Source organism: Strigops habroptila, chromosome 8 (assembly GCF_004027225.2).
Source record: "Strigops habroptila isolate Jane chromosome 8, bStrHab1.2.pri, whole genome shotgun sequence".
In the NCBI taxonomy this organism is placed as follows: Eukaryota; Metazoa; Chordata; class Aves; order Psittaciformes; family Psittacidae; genus Strigops; species Strigops habroptila.
The window spans coordinates 39680637-39695347 of record NC_044284.2 but is presented as its reverse complement, the minus strand read 5'-3'; the positions used below and the strand labels follow the sequence as shown (position 1 = coordinate 39695347).

The 14711-nt window shown below is 47.9% G+C and overlaps 1 protein-coding gene across 1 annotated transcript; it reads left to right on the top strand.

The window, feature by feature from the left end:
• The first annotated feature begins 3428 nt into the window (after positions 1-3428).
• On the top strand, positions 3429-11869 carry SERPINC1 (serpin family C member 1). Its single transcript, XM_030493473.1, has 7 exons — positions 3429-3591; positions 6932-7310; positions 9540-9755; positions 10072-10209; positions 10294-10687; positions 11036-11100; positions 11325-11869. Exons 2-7 carry the CDS (start codon positions 6936-6938, stop codon positions 11496-11498), a joined length of 1362 nt encoding a protein of 453 aa, XP_030349333.1. The 5' UTR covers positions 3429-3591; positions 6932-6935; the 3' UTR covers positions 11499-11869.
• Positions 11870-14711: the final 2842 nt, after the last annotated feature.

Below are 14711 nucleotides of genomic sequence, written 5' to 3'. Positions count from 1 at the left end.
CACGTTGAAATACCTCTCTTTTTCTGTCTGGGATGAATGTGTGTTCTTCTAAATGTTGTGTGAGGTGTAAGACTCTGTAAGACTGACTGTGTGTGGCTTACTCCAGGTCAAGGTGTGTTTGTTCTCTGCCAGGCTGGAGCATAAGAGATGCCAAATAGCAGAGAAACCACGTGTCTTTTTGGTGGTCTGGTCTGTTCTCTTCTGACTCCACTTGTAGACAAAGTGGCTTCTTCATGTGTTCATCCGAGGTGAACAAGAAAGAATACTCAATCAGTTTTGGTAATTGCTTGAAGAAAGTCTGTGTGTTTAAAAACAAACAAACAAAAACACACCTCCTCAGAGCAAGGAGCAAGCAGAGTGCCTCTAATGGTGAGCTTGTTTCCTGTTTTGGAACTTGCATTAAAGTCAGAACAAGGTTGGCTTCACAGTCTGTTTTGTGGTTTTTAATCTCCTTTCACTTCTTTTTGAGGGCTTTAACAGGTTATTAGCTGGCTATAAATCTGAGACTGGCTGAACATAGTCTGATACAGAGTAAGTTGTTGCTTTGCTAAAAAGCTGTTCTTTCTCCTGGTGCATGGCAAGCACACCCTTCTGCCCTGGGAGTTTAGGCATGTTTATTACTTAAATTTTGAGCCCAGGCACCATGGATGCAGTCTGAGGTGTGCGCTTTGCTGGCCCAAAGCCCATCACTACTAATTGTTAGGCCCCCCCACACTTCCACACAATTGTATTTTCTTGCTGGGTGACTTGAAGCATTCAGTATCCTATAATGGGAATTGTGTTCAGTGGGCAATCCAGCTGAAATCTGGATGTTTCAGTTGATGATGGTTTCCTTTCTTTTTCCCACTAGTCTGATGGTGCAGGATGCTCAGGTACTCCCTTGGGGGGAAAAAAACAACCAAAGAAACAACTGTATTTCTGCAGCGATTGGCTTTTAAAGAAGATCTGAAGTGCTGTGGAGTGTCGGATCCCTTTGGAAGTGGGGGGGGTGGCTGCTCTGCATCATGAGAGCTTTGGGGAAACTTGGAGGTTTTTGTATAATGGGAGGGGGAAACTGGGTTCAAGTGAATGGCAGCTGCTGGACTTTTTTTCCCTTTGGGTTTGGATACCAGAATAGAAGGGAGCTGGAAAAGGCTAGCCCAGAACATGGGATTTCTTGATCACATCTTGCTCTGTGAGTGCCTAAGTCTTCCTCCCTGTGCATCACCATAAAACTCGGCAATGAGCACCCAAAGCACAAACCAAAATCTAAACAAATTTGTGTTCCTGGTCACCACTGAGGTATGTTTAAGGGCTTTTTCTTTCTAGCTTCTCAAAGGGCAATTCAGAGAACAGTGCAGGTATGTTGAGAAGACACAATGTCTCCCTGCTGCTGTAAATTGTTCCGGGCTCTTTTGTCTAAAAAGCAGAGAGCAGAGCTTGTGATCTTCCAGCAGAGGTGGCAGGCAGCAGTGTGCTGTACCGCACAGCTCTGCAGGCACCTGGAAAAGGCACCTTTAGGCACTCTAAAGTGAAGGGGTCCCCTGTCCTGGCTGGGATATCTTGAGTTGTTTCTGTAACCTCCTTCCCCATAACTGTGAATTCTAACTCCCTATCTCCTAGACTGTGAGTGTGGGAGAAACTAAAACTGAGGCATGATGCTTGATCTCTTGTCCCAGGCTGCCAGGCTTAGAGCTTTGGCGCTTAGTGGTTTTGAGCGGCAGATCCCTGCTTTGGGTCTGTGAACAGCAGCTTTGAGAGAAAAACAGTCCCTCTGCTAGAGGAAACAAAGCAGCTACTGATTTGTGTTAACGCAGTTGTCACTTTGGATCCTTCCTTAGGTATAGTTCTGCTCAGGTGTGAGTGCTGTTGTTGCTTTGAGCTGAACCAGCAGTAAATTGCCACTTATGTGCTGCACTCAAAATATATTTACTCAGCTACCCTAGACGGTATGGCTTGGGCAGCTTATGGATCCCTTCAGCCCTACAGTGTCAGTTCTGGAATTAAACTCGCTGTTAATAGGGCCACCATCATTAAAGGAAGTATTTCCATACTCAGTTTTACGTGTTTGGCCTCTTTTTTTTTACAGTGAAGCAAATATGCAGTTTGCAATAGCAGCATACTTTGTCACACTGGTAAGAGTTCATTCACACTAGCTTAAACTGTATGGGAAATGGAAAACACAAAAGGTGTTCGTTCTTGGGTTTACTGCTTTAAACTGCCTCTAAGCATTGCGTGAATGGAAACCCATACTTGGATGTCTGCCCGCTGCTCTTTGCCGGGTGCGGAGGATCCCTAATTCACCCTGAAGACCCTGGGACCTGCAAGCATAGATGTTACCTTGGAAAATAAAACCAGCAGACACTTGGAGCAGCAAGGTCAGGTGCGTAAGTTCTTTCTCAGTGAGGACATTTTACCTCCTGCAGCAGATTACAAATATGTAACCTGCGGGTTACTCACTGACTTGCATTGCAGGTCTGGCCCGATATGCTGTTAGGCAGAAAGCAATTCTGAGGAACAGGTATTTGTGTGTTAGCGGGCAGTGTTCAGAGTGGATTGTGTAGCTTTTGTCCTTGCTTTTGATGAAGATATCCCTGGTTCTAAAACTGACAAGAGAGCAAGAATACGTTGGGCAGAGTCAATTTTTAAGAGTGGCACTTTGGCCCCAGGCTTTGGAGAGGAGCCCATGGAAACAAAGTTGGCTTCAGAGCATGTCATCCTTTCATTTATTTCCACAATCTCTGTCCCATTTAATTCTAGCCCTTAACGGTATAGTAAGGTCTTTTACTTCCCCCTAACCAGCTTGCAGCTGCATTTTCCATCAAGACCTGGACTCTTACTAGAGGCCAGTAACAGGGCGGCTTTAGCACCCACTCAGCCAGCCAGCTCCTGGGTTTTGATGATCAGGACGCAGTGCCATTGAATTTGTAGAGCAACTGCACCCTAGGCTGGAACATGTTGCTCAGTCCTGCTCCCAACACTGCTATGTGTGGGCTGAAGGTGCGGGGAGTAGCTGTTAATCCTCATCTTTCCAGTTCTGCAAGTGAACAGGTGAGTGTATTTAAGAGGGGACATATTTGAAACTCTGTGAAGTGGGGCAGTTCCTCCCAACTGGAGCCTGCTTGGGAATGGGGCCGTAGCAGGGCTTGGGGCAGAAGGAAGCATTTTGCTGAGCTACAAGATACCAAAGTGAGATTAACAAATACCTTAGATCATCACATTATTGTTTGAAGTCTTGAAAGTTGGGGGGGGGGGGGGGTTTTTCATGGTAAAAACAGTTAATTTTCTATTGGCAAGAACTGAAAGCATCTGGCATTTGCATGGGGTAGGTGGTCAAACTTTCCCTTGTCAGATTGAACTTTAAAACTTCTTTCAAACTAAACATTGCTTTTTCTCTGTTCTTTGTTTAACCTTCTGTAGCTGGTCATCAGCCTTTGGCCTCAGCATCCTACTCCCCTCCCACCATCCCCTGCTTTCGTCTCAGCTCTGCTTGCGCATAGAAGTCCAGTGGGGAAACTGCTTTGGACTGGTTTGGGCTCAAGCAAGACTGCCTGTTCTCTTAACGATTTGCATTTGCATCCTAAAAGCAGAAGGCTGGAGGTACAGGGGCAGGTAAGAGAAACAGGTTCCCCTAATCTTTCATTGTTAGTTAATTCCTTGTAAGAGTTCCTTTCCTGTTGTAGGAGCCTGTGAATTTTAGCTGCTGCCAGTGTTTTCTCACTCTGAACTTGTGCCTGAGGAGCCATTTTGAGAGGGTGCTCCCATCCCGGCAATCACAAAGGCTCACTTCTGTACAGCTCACTGAAGTGTCATGCTTGACTTTTATCCCCCAACCTGTAGCAATGCTTCATGGTTTGGAGAGCAATTCTTAAGGTCAGGTTGTCCTGAAGTAATCATTGATCTCTTGCCGAGCTGTAGAAGAGCACTGCTAATTTGCTTTGCACTCTGGTTTTGGGGTGTTAGGGGATGGGGGAAGGCTTTTATTCTCAGGAGCCTAAGTTAATCTCAAAATGGTTTGAGTTACTTAACATTTGCTGGGCTCTTTAGCACACTGCATGGGTGCTGTGGGACATTCATGCCACCATAGGTAGCACTGGTAGGTTCAGTAGGGTGGTTGCTGGAGGATGAGCTGGGGGTCTGCGAGCCCAGTTAGTTGTCTCTTTATGCAGCGATGAGCAACAGTGGGGTGGAAATGGCCTATACTGGCTGGAGCCCAGCTGTATTGCACACCAGGCATGGGATGGGGGAGTTTCTCTCTGCTTCCACCAGAGCCTTCTCAGCTGAATCAGCAATTTGTTTCTTGGCTTTCTATACCTCTTACAGGGGTGAAGCAGAAAAAGGAACCCTTTCTAATTTTTACATTTTTCCTTTCCAGTAACCCCTTTCAGGCAGTGATGTTGCAATAATATTTTTGGGATCCTTCCAAGATGAAAGCAGTTGACATATGGAGTGTGTGGCAGTGCTGCAGGGGCAAAGGGAGTGTTGAAGAACTATGGAGGGAGGAGGAGTGTTTTTGACCAGTTGCTATGGCGAAGAGCTGGCCTAAGAAATAATGAGGGCTTTTGCCTATAAGAGACAAGATTGGACACGTCAGGGGCCAAGTCAGGCTTAGTGGCTGATAAATTTGATTTAAGGCATTAGTGTGAAGTCCTGTATTTCTTCTAGGTTGATAGAGTCAGGACTTTACTATCAAGCAAAACAGTCTTTCCCATTTAATCAGGACAGGATGAAGATGAGGTGCTCTCCCCATTCCTTGTGCTTTGGGTTTTAAATGTGAGATTAGCAACACTTTGTGTGATGGCAAACACCATGATCTGCCTCTATCTGGACAGAAGCAGGCAGTTGTGCTTGTACGGGCAGGTCAGCACGTGCTTGTGGACATGCTTTTCCCTGGAGGTGAGCAGAGTGACAGGGCAGGGAATGCAGCAAGGTTGTCCTTTCTGCGGTGAGACCGGCTGCAGGCATGTCAGTGCTGCTGGAGCCACGGAGAATTAAACGTGGATGAGGGAGGACTGCTGGCAAGCAGCAAAGGGTTGCTAAGGACCTGGCCTTAGGGCTGTGGAGCACAGAAGCGTGCCTGGCTTGTTGCTGGCTGATTTTTCCTGTAGAAGTGAAAGGTTCGGAAGAGCAGTGCTTCCTGGAGTACTTTTAATTGTCTGAATAGTTTTCCTTTCTCTTGCCCTCCTGCCCTGGGTCTTGTTTTTTGGTTTTGCGTTTGGTGGATTTCCCTCCCCTTTTAGATTCCCCTCAACCTCTGTTGTGGCATTGCACCTATCCTAAACATTTTGAAAGATAATCTGTTGTAACCAGCAAGAGCAGTGGTTGTGGCCTGAGCAAGTACGTCTTGTTTTGCATGTTTTCTTGCAGTACTTGTTGCTATGCTATTAGTGTATGCTAGAGAGGGCCTCTCGGGGCTTGATACGGCCTTGGTGCCAAATGAGGTAATTTCTGCTTTTCCGGAGGAACTGGAGCCGAGATGAAGTCATTGCCCAAGAGCCCAAGAGGAGGGGGTTGCAAAAGAACCAAGAGGTCTCCTGCATCCCAGATTGGCCCTTGAGCTGCCCTCATTTTCCTCCCTCAGGTGCTGGCCCGCCAGCACTGGCAAGACCGTGGACATGGAGGTCACTAGTACAAAATGCAGCTGATCTTTAATTTAGGTACTCAGGAGGCAGTGCTTGGTAGCTGCGGCAGTGAGTACGTGGGAGCAGGCAGAGACCTACCCGAGCTAGACATCATCTTTGAAAAAGTCTTCCAAAACAGAGAAGTCCTGGGCTGGCTGCCAGCCCTTTCCAGTAGTTGTTTCCCAAGCTGTTGTGGCTGTGGTCCATGAGCTTCCTCCCACTGGGTATGTGAACAAACCCAACACAGTGTCATCTGAAGGGCATCTCAAAACCACAGTGCACAGGAAATCTTGTGTGCCACTTAATCGGCCCTGCAGCGGCTGATGAGGCCTTGTGCCAAGCTGATGGAACGTACAGACACCCTGCTTTGGCAGAAGTGGAAAATATAAATTATGTCTGTCTGGGAGATTTTTCAGAGGTCTGCTTTTTCTGGAACATGGTTATTAACATTAGCCTACCCTCCTCAGGTGAGGGACAGTCAGTTCACAACACTGAGGTGTTGTGAACTTTGGACAGGAATAGCTGTGATGCAGTAGCTACACCACACACACTGATACACTTTTTAGGGATTAAAGATGCTCAGTACATGGAGGGACCAACTTTCCTGGAGACCTCTTCCTTATCACTTGTCTTCTCTGCTGTAGTGTTTCCTGCATCAGTAACTTAAATACTGTAAAGCTGAGGTGAGCCTGAAATCACAGACAGTAATTGAATGGGACAGAAGACCTCAGGTGAAAGGGGAAAAAGAGACCAGGAAAAGGGGAAGGAAGCAGTCAAAACCATTTTATCTAAGGCTGTCTGGTCTGTACCTCAGAGGTACCTGAGGGCTCTCCCTGTGAGGAAGATGGGTAGGATCTGTACAGAAGCATAATCGCACCTGAACTGCAGATCAGGGCAGCCGGATGGCTCTGGGGGCTCTCTGCTGGCTCCTGTCACAGGCAGGCCTGGGGAAAGGCTGCAAGGGCAGAGTCCTTTCGCTGTAGCCACCTTGGCTAGCTGGTGGGGAGGACTCAGGAGTTCAAATCAGTTTTGTACACACTCGTCAGGGCTGAGCCTGCTGCTTAAACAGAGGGCACCATGGGCTCTGGGAAAGCACCACTTCCAGTGTATTGATTCTAAAAGCGGTGCGTGCTCAGAGGCATGCTTGTCCTGCTGGTGGTGTCTGTCTGTCCTTCAGTTTATCCTGCAGCTAGAGGAGAAAAGGATGATTGAAGAGGACCACAGGGCTCGTGTCACTCTGATGTTGGTTAAAACAGGGCCTGCAGGCTGTGGCAGCAGCATGGGTTTTCTGAGCAGGCAAGTGTATATAAGCGCTCTCTTTCTGGTTCCAGGACAATGCATCTTTTCGTGGTGTGTCTCTTCAGTGTCTGGGGTCTGGCTGCCCCTGAGCACTACATCGTGGAAGACATCTGCACTGCAAAGCCACGCGACATCCCAGTGAACCCCATCTGCATCTATCGCAACCCTGAGAAGAAGCCCCAGGAGAGTGAGGGGCAAGAGCCAGGGAAGGGCAAGCTCCCAGAGTCTACTAACCCCCGGGTCTGGGAGCTGTCGAAGGCCAACTCACGCTTTGCTGTTGTCTTCTACAAGTACCTGGCTGACTCCAAGGACAATGGGGAAAACATCTTCATGTCACCCCTCAGCATTTCTACAGCCTTTGCCATGACCAAGCTCGGAGCTTGTGGTAGCACCCTCCAGCAGCTCATGGAAGTCAGTGGCATTTCCTCAGCTTTTTTCTGTAGCTGTCACCAGGGACTGAAAGACAGCAAATGTGATAGTGGCTGACTGCTGCCAAAGGGCTCTCTGGGTCAGCATGGCTTCCTGGCTTGGGAAGGGAGATCTTTATTTAAACAAGCCCCTGGGAAGGATATACACAGGCTGCTTGTCTCTGGATTGTCTTAGATCCCAGCTCTTTTCTCTAATTCCCTAAGTGGATCCCACATTTGGGGTAGCTTTCCTGGGTTTGAGAGATTAGTTTTGCCTGGAGGAAAGGAAGCCTATTTGTGAGATGAGGGAAGGGAATGAGAACTGTAGCCTGTTCTTCAAAAAGCAGGAAAAGCTGAAATATCAAGTCCCATTGGGAAAGGCTCTTTTTCACGTTTCCTTTCTCCTTTGGGACAAAAATAAGACACATGGGACACTTGCAGTCCACCTGGCTTCCAGGGCTCTGTCACCCTGTGGGAGCACAGGAACATCAATTACTTATTGAGATCCTCCTTGTAGTAAGCGTAAGCGCAGCCTGAGCACTCACCCAGAACTAAACAGCTTCTGTCTCCTTGCGTGAGGCAGTATTGGAGCAGCATAGTAAGGGCCTGAGCTTCCCAGGCCAGGGGCTCCTAAACTCAGAGAGGGGAACTCTGGTCCTGGGCTGAGTTCATCTGAGTTCTGGCTCTTCCAAGGGACCAGGTAACTCCTTGCCTGTCTGAGCACCCTTCTCACTGTCAGACCTGCTCGCCTGACAACTGCAGGTGTGCTCTTCTGCCATGTGGGGTTTGGTACTGCCCATACCTTCCTCACAGACAGGAGCCCAGAGGGGCCTTTCTCCCTGTAACAGGAGGTGTGAATCAAACTGCTCCACTTGTCCCCACTGCTGCTCTCCTTACAGATTCTGCCTCTGGAGTAAGTAACGTTGGGCTCTCCTGCTGTTATCCACACAGTCTGGGCAGAGCAGAGCAGTGAACCACATCTCCAGAATCGTCACTTATGCCTTCTCCTCTGGGCAGCCCTTCTCACTGGAAGGGAAACCTTCTCTCACTGAGCCACCCAGGATGCAGATCCCCCCTTTTCCCTACAAAAGGGCCAGTAATACCACCTTTGCCTCATAGGAAATCGTGCCAGAGATCCTGGATGTTCACGTGGAGTAACATGTTGTGTGATTTTCTGTACCTTAAAGCCCTGAGTTTGGATAGTAGTAGACAAATCATAACTGCCCTTCCAGCTGGCAGCTAGGAGCAGATAAGAAAAAATTCGTTGTACTGCAGAAATCTACCCTCAGAACGATTGTTACATATTCCCATTCCCAGCAAAAATAGGTAAGATGTACCAGAGTTACTCAACAGGCCGTGAGAATTGCTCCTCCTGGGAAGGAGCAGCCTTTGGCATCATTGCAGGAGGATTTAGCACAAACCCTGTGAGTCCTCCTGTGAGCTCCACTGATCTGAGAGCTGCTTCCAGGCCCCAAGAGCACAATCCTCATCTCATATGAGGCTCTCTGGGGCGTGGTAGGGAGTTTGTGAACACTGTGTATAAACTATGTTAATTTTAACAGCACCAGGGGAAGCCTGGTGGTTCATATGCAAAGCTAGAATCTGTTCCTTGACAGGGGTCAGAATGCACAGAGAAAAACATCACCAAGACCTTAGTGTGTCTTCTGCACAACCACCTAAAGGATCTAGCTACACCATGCCCACACTTACACAGACATGTACAAAACGATGCATTTTCCCCTGAGAGCTGGGGCAATGAAAGTGGATGGGGAACAGAGGCACGGAGAGAGGCAGATCCAGGCAGGAGCCCGGCCAATAGCTCTAGGGAAGGAACTTCAGTGAGCATGAGCTGGAGTCTTCTCTTGGGTAAGATGCTGGGTCAAAGACAGTCAGAAACTGAGACCAGTCAAAAGCAGAGTATGGATGGAGAGCAAGGCAGCCAGAGTTAGAAAGAGTAGCAGCAGTATTTCTGCATGCTGAGCAGTGTTTAATTCTCCATTTCGGACTCTTCAAAACTAGGGCTTGGGCTGGTGATGCGTTGGTCTTAGGTAGATTTGGGTTCCAAATTAATCATGGGAGGATGAAGCTCTGAGGGCCTGCAAATTTATTGGCTCCATGATTTAGCCTATTGAGCAGCAGGCAAAGGCTGCATCACCACTTGCTGTGGGGTCCAGGAGCTATGCAAATGTAAGAGCCTGCTCATGGATTCCTTTTTGCTGTTTGGCTCCTCCAGGTTTTCCAATTTGACACCATTTCAGAAAAGACATCCGATCAGATCCACTTCTTCTTTGCCAAGCTGAACTGCCGGCTTTACAAGAAAGCCAACAAATCCTCAGAGCTGGTATCAGCCAACCGCCTCTTCGGGGAGAAATCTTTGGTCTTTAATGAGACCTACCAGAACGTTAGTGAAATAGTTTATGGAGCGAAACTCTGGCCCTTGAACTTCAAAGTGAGTTTGAACCACTTGAGATTTTTTTGTTTGTTTCCTTCCTCCTGTCCTGCTTTTGCTGCATCCCTATCTTTTGACCACAGGAAGTGCCCTGCTCTAGGTGTGAAGGCAGGAGAGAGTATGGGATGCAGCTCCTCCTATCCCAGTCACTTCCCACAGACTAACCACAGTCGCTTCCCCGCTCTTCACTCCTAAACACTGCAGCACTACGCTGGGAGCTCCCTGAGCACACACACTGTTAGTCTGACTCCTGCAGAAGGGATACAAAGAGGTGTTTAAAACACTTGACTTAACCTTTCTTGGTTTCTTCCTTCAGGAGAAGCCAGAACTTTCTAGGAAGATCATTAATGAGTGGGTGGCTAATAAGACAGAGAAGCGCATTACAGAAGTGATCCCAGAAAGAGGTATTGATGATCTCACTGTCTTGGTCCTGGTCAACACCATTTATTTTAAGGTATGGCTAACAAAACTGGGGGAACAGCCCACTTCCCACGGGGAAAAGTGATGCTTATGTTTTTCCCTCCCATCTCCCTTTTAGGGGCACTGGAAATCGCAGTTCCCAGCTCCAAACACAAAACTGGATTTATTTCATAAAGCCCATGGTGAGACCTGCAAAGTCCCGATTATGTACCAAGAGTCCAAATTCCGCCACACGTCCCTCCGCCAGGACAAAGTCCAGGTGCTGGAGCTGCCTTACAAAGGGGATGATATCACGATGGTGCTGGTCCTGCCCAAAGCTGGGACACCGCTGGTGGAGGTGGAACGACACCTGACATCGGAGAAGCTGCAGGACTGGATAGACTCCATGACGGAGGTGTCTCTTTCTGTCTACCTCCCTCGTTTCCGTGTTGAGGACAGCTTCAGTGTCAAGGAGAAGCTGAGAAAAATGGGTCTGGAAGATCTCTTCAGTCCAGAAAATGCCAGACTCCCAGGTCAGATGTGGAGACAGGGTGGTGCAGGGTGGAGGTGGGGGATAGCTGTTCCTCCACAGGTGCCAGGGCAGTAGGTACAGCAGCACATGAGGAACGAGAATATGAAAGCATTTAGATGTTGCTGCATTCAATGATGGACTCTGTGGTCAAGACCCATCATGGACACACAGCCCTGCTCTGCACTAAGGACGTGGGAGTGAAGCAATCAGTTGCAGTTGGTGGAGAGTGTTTTTGTTTTCGGGCAGACATACCTTCTGCTTGAACACAGGCCGTGAAGGATGGAAATGTGTTCTCTCTTGAGCTGGTGTCTAAAAACATAGTTCTAACTTTCTCCATTTTGTATTTCAGGTATCATTGCAGAGGGCCGTACAGACTTGTATGTGTCTGAGGCTTTCCATAAAGCCTTCCTCGAGGTAAGCCTTGTTTGGTCTTGGGGGTGTCTTTCTCCTTGTTTTTAAAAACATAAAGCATTAAAATGAAAAATATCTCTGAACCCATGCTGTTCACTTCCTCGGTTATCTGGGGCTGTGGGGAGAGGTGGGAGCTGGGCACGCACCTTCGGTGGGAAGGAGGGTGAGCTCTCTACATAACTACATAATGCCCATATTTTAATCCCATTTTCTCTTTTGGTTGGTAGGTGAATGAAGAAGGCAGCGAAGCATCAGCTGCTACAGCTGTCACCGTCTCTGGCCGTTCTTTCCCCATGAACAGAATAATCTTCAATGCCAACAGGCCCTTCCTCATTTTCATCCGGGAAGCTGCCCTCAACACTATTATCTTCATGGGCAGAATATCCGATCCTTGCTCCTAAGGGGTCTGTCAGGGCCTCGCTTTTCCCTCCTCTGCCTCTGGAAAGGGGGCAGTAGGGTATTGCCACTAAGCCTGGGCTGCTCCTAGGGTGGTTGGTCTTACTGTTTGGTGCAAGCTGCAAGGAGGGACTGCACCCAGGTGGGCTGTTGCTGCTCCTCCTTGCTGTGTCAGGAGAGGGGCTCACCTGCTCCATCCTTCATTCAAAGGGAAACAGCATTTTTTCCTGCACCAGTATTTTAGTGGCACCCAAACCTCAGTCCAGCATTGCTGTCATTCTTATATCCAACCCTCCTCCCTTTCAGGCCTCAAACTGTAACTCTGATTCCCAGGTTCATTAAAAAACTATAGATCTGTACATATGTAAAAAACTGATCTCTGAATGGACAGTTTTCACTAAGCCACTTCCTAGACTTATTTAAACTTTTTCAACAAATAGGCCCTTTCCTGCTCTCCCCAGACCCAGCAGAACAACCCCATGCTGCAGAGGTCAGTGGAAGAGCAGCAGCTGAATGGCATGTGCTGGCTGAGCCAGAAACATCAGCAGAGATGTTTCCACAGCTCTGCACGGAGCAGCTGGTAGGTGGAAGAGCTGCCAAACACCAAAGCCCTACTTGTCAACAGCTCTGGCACGTCCAACATGCCCAAGTGGTGAGCAGTCACTAGTGAAAGCCTTGTGCAGCCAAGGCTTTGAATCTGTCTTTTGAGTACGAAGATTTAAACTAGCTCCACAGTAAAAGTTACTGTAGCAGGGGTGTCTGATAACCCTGACTATGCCCAAGCAAGGTAACCAATGGCTGCAGCTGTTACAAATCTGTTATTTCACCTACAAGTTTATTCCTGGAGCTGAGGTGACCTGGCCTGCTGCCATGCCACATGTGTGATTTGACCTCTGGTCCGTGAAAGGTGGCTATACTGCTGCAGGACCTCTGACAGGGTTGTCTTCAGGACGTAGAAGAATGGTGCGCTCTTCTCTAAGATTTCTGCATTTAGGATAGCTGTTTAAAACAAAAAGGGCAGTGAAAGCACAGTCCTGTCATGTTGTAAGTACGTTACAAAAGTGTGTGGAGACAGCTGTTAAAACACCAGTAGATGGCACTCCCCAGTGTGCAGTTTACTCCGGATTTTCTAGAACCAGTGAAGCATCTGCCTTTAGGCAGGATTTCTCTCTGCAGCAATTGCCACAGCAAGCCAAGCAATGAGAGAGTTAACTCAGATGCGCCAGTCTGTGATGGAGCTGGTGTGAAAAGATTCTTGGTCACCCTGTCTCTAGTTTTGGAAGCAGTTACGGGTTTTTCAGGACTCCCTCTTGTTCCCCATTAGGAAGGTCTGAGCATCTGTGTTTGTGCTGCAAGTGGTGTGTGGTTTGGACATGAAGAGTCAACCCCTCTGTTGTATCACAGGGCTATAGCACACTGCAGTCCCCTACACACTTAGAAGAGACCTGTAAAGCACTTGCCCTTTTTGTGCTGACGAGCTTCTCTGAAGTAATACCTTGGAAAGAAGCTGTGTATGTAATACAGAAGCTGGGGCCCTGGAAGAAAAAGGGGAGCAGTTTGGAAATAACTATGAGTTCAGAAGGCAGCTGTTATTCTCCCTGACCTATTCTGGTGGTCACCCCTGCGGTCTTTCTTGCTGGAGCCCATCTTCTGCTTGCTTATTTCATTGTGCTTACTTCATGTGTACGTCCAGAGACATACAATCTCCTCCTGTAACCTCTGCCTCTGTGGTTGTGTGCCAAGTCATGGAGGTGGAGGCTAGTGAGAGAGGGGGCTAAGGCAGTGCCGGGTGTCCCTATGGCAGAATGCCTCACCAGCCATCAGCAGCCAGGAAAACCCTCTTGCTGCAACAGGAATCAGGTGCTTGGCCTGCAGTGAATGCATAGTGCTTTCTCTCTGAGCCTGCAGAAGTGGTGAGATAAAGCTCAAAATAAAAAGGACAGAAGTCACCTAGTATGCTGGGAAAAGCAACTTGGTACTGCCCTGCCTCCACCAGGTTGCTAAGCTTTAGGGCAGCGTGGAACTGCCTAAAGCAGGGACCAGGCTCTCACACCACAGCTGATCTGAAGTGGGCAGCAAAATCAATGTCAGATCAGACCAGTCAGCTATAAGACACAGAGAAGGATATGAGTATTAAACCATTTAATTCTCAAACCACTCACATGCATAATGTTCTTTTACACAGTGTTAAAAGAAAGAAGAAAATGCAAATTTTTTTAATACAAACAGAATTTCAAGTATACATTTATAGAATTTTCAGATTCCTACCCAAGTTGCTAAGTTTTCATTCACATTGTTCTTAAAGCTGTCCAACGAGAGCGCTTTTGCTAAACTGCTTTCAATGCAATTGTACAGTCGCCTCTACCTTGGTTTTATTTCCCCCCCTTCCCCAGCTCTGGTTCTCTTACCACCCTTGCCTGCCCCTCCTCCAGCAGCACTGGCCATCCCTGGATGCCATTGGCCATAGAGCCAGCGGCCCCTCCAAAGAGCTTCTGCCTGCCAGCTCCCACTGGAAGAGGAGAAGGAAAGCGATGGTGGGCAAACCAGCTTGGGAACAGCTTGTGAAAATCATTGAAGAACAGTCTGCTATCCACAAGTTGCACACAGCAGGCTCACACTTCAACCTACTGCAGACTAGTGTGAACACTGACTTTTTTTCTTGAAATAAGGATTGCAACCAAAAATAAGAGAATTAGTACAGCAGGAAATTTCTTAACTGGGAAAGTAAGTCTTGAATGTTAGGACACCTGTCCTAAAAAGCTTGATATATAGGTCAACAGTTGAAAGTGACAGCACAATTTTTCTTACAGATGGTTACTCTGCAACCCCGGTCAGAGCAGAATCAATGTGGGACACACAAACTTGTATTTAAAAAGACAAACAAACAAAACTGAACTGACTAGGGCTCCATATCCATGTTATAGGAAAAAAAAACAGAACACTGAACCCACAACCCCAGTAACAACTTTGTCCTGGCTTTGTTCATTCAACTTAGCTCAGCCCAGTGCAGGTGAATGGGCCATCTGCTGCGTTGTAACTGGGTGTAACTTCTGACCTATTACAAATGGGGTTTATTTTTTACAGGCAAGGGTGGGTTTTTCTTGACCGATTACAAAAGTATTCTAACAGGCCGCTGCGTGCCGGTCCTGTTAGTGCTACAGCATGGCTGAGCTGCAGCCAGCGTTGTGGCTGCGGTGGGAACTCCTGTCTGTAGTGTC

Excerpts from the sequence above, each read along its gene's own strand:
- SERPINC1 (XM_030493473.1), top strand. The coding sequence starts at position 6,936 with ATGCATCTTTTCGTGGTGTGTCTCTTCAGTGTCTGGGGTCTGGCTGCC. Across the intron at positions 7,311-9,539 it reads CCCTCCAGCAGCTCATGGAA|GTTTTCCAATTTGACACCAT; the intron begins GTCAGTGGCATT and ends TGGCTCCTCCAG. Across the intron at positions 10,688-11,035 it reads AGAAAATGCCAGACTCCCAG|GTATCATTGCAGAGGGCCGT; the intron begins GTCAGATGTGGA and ends TTTGTATTTCAG.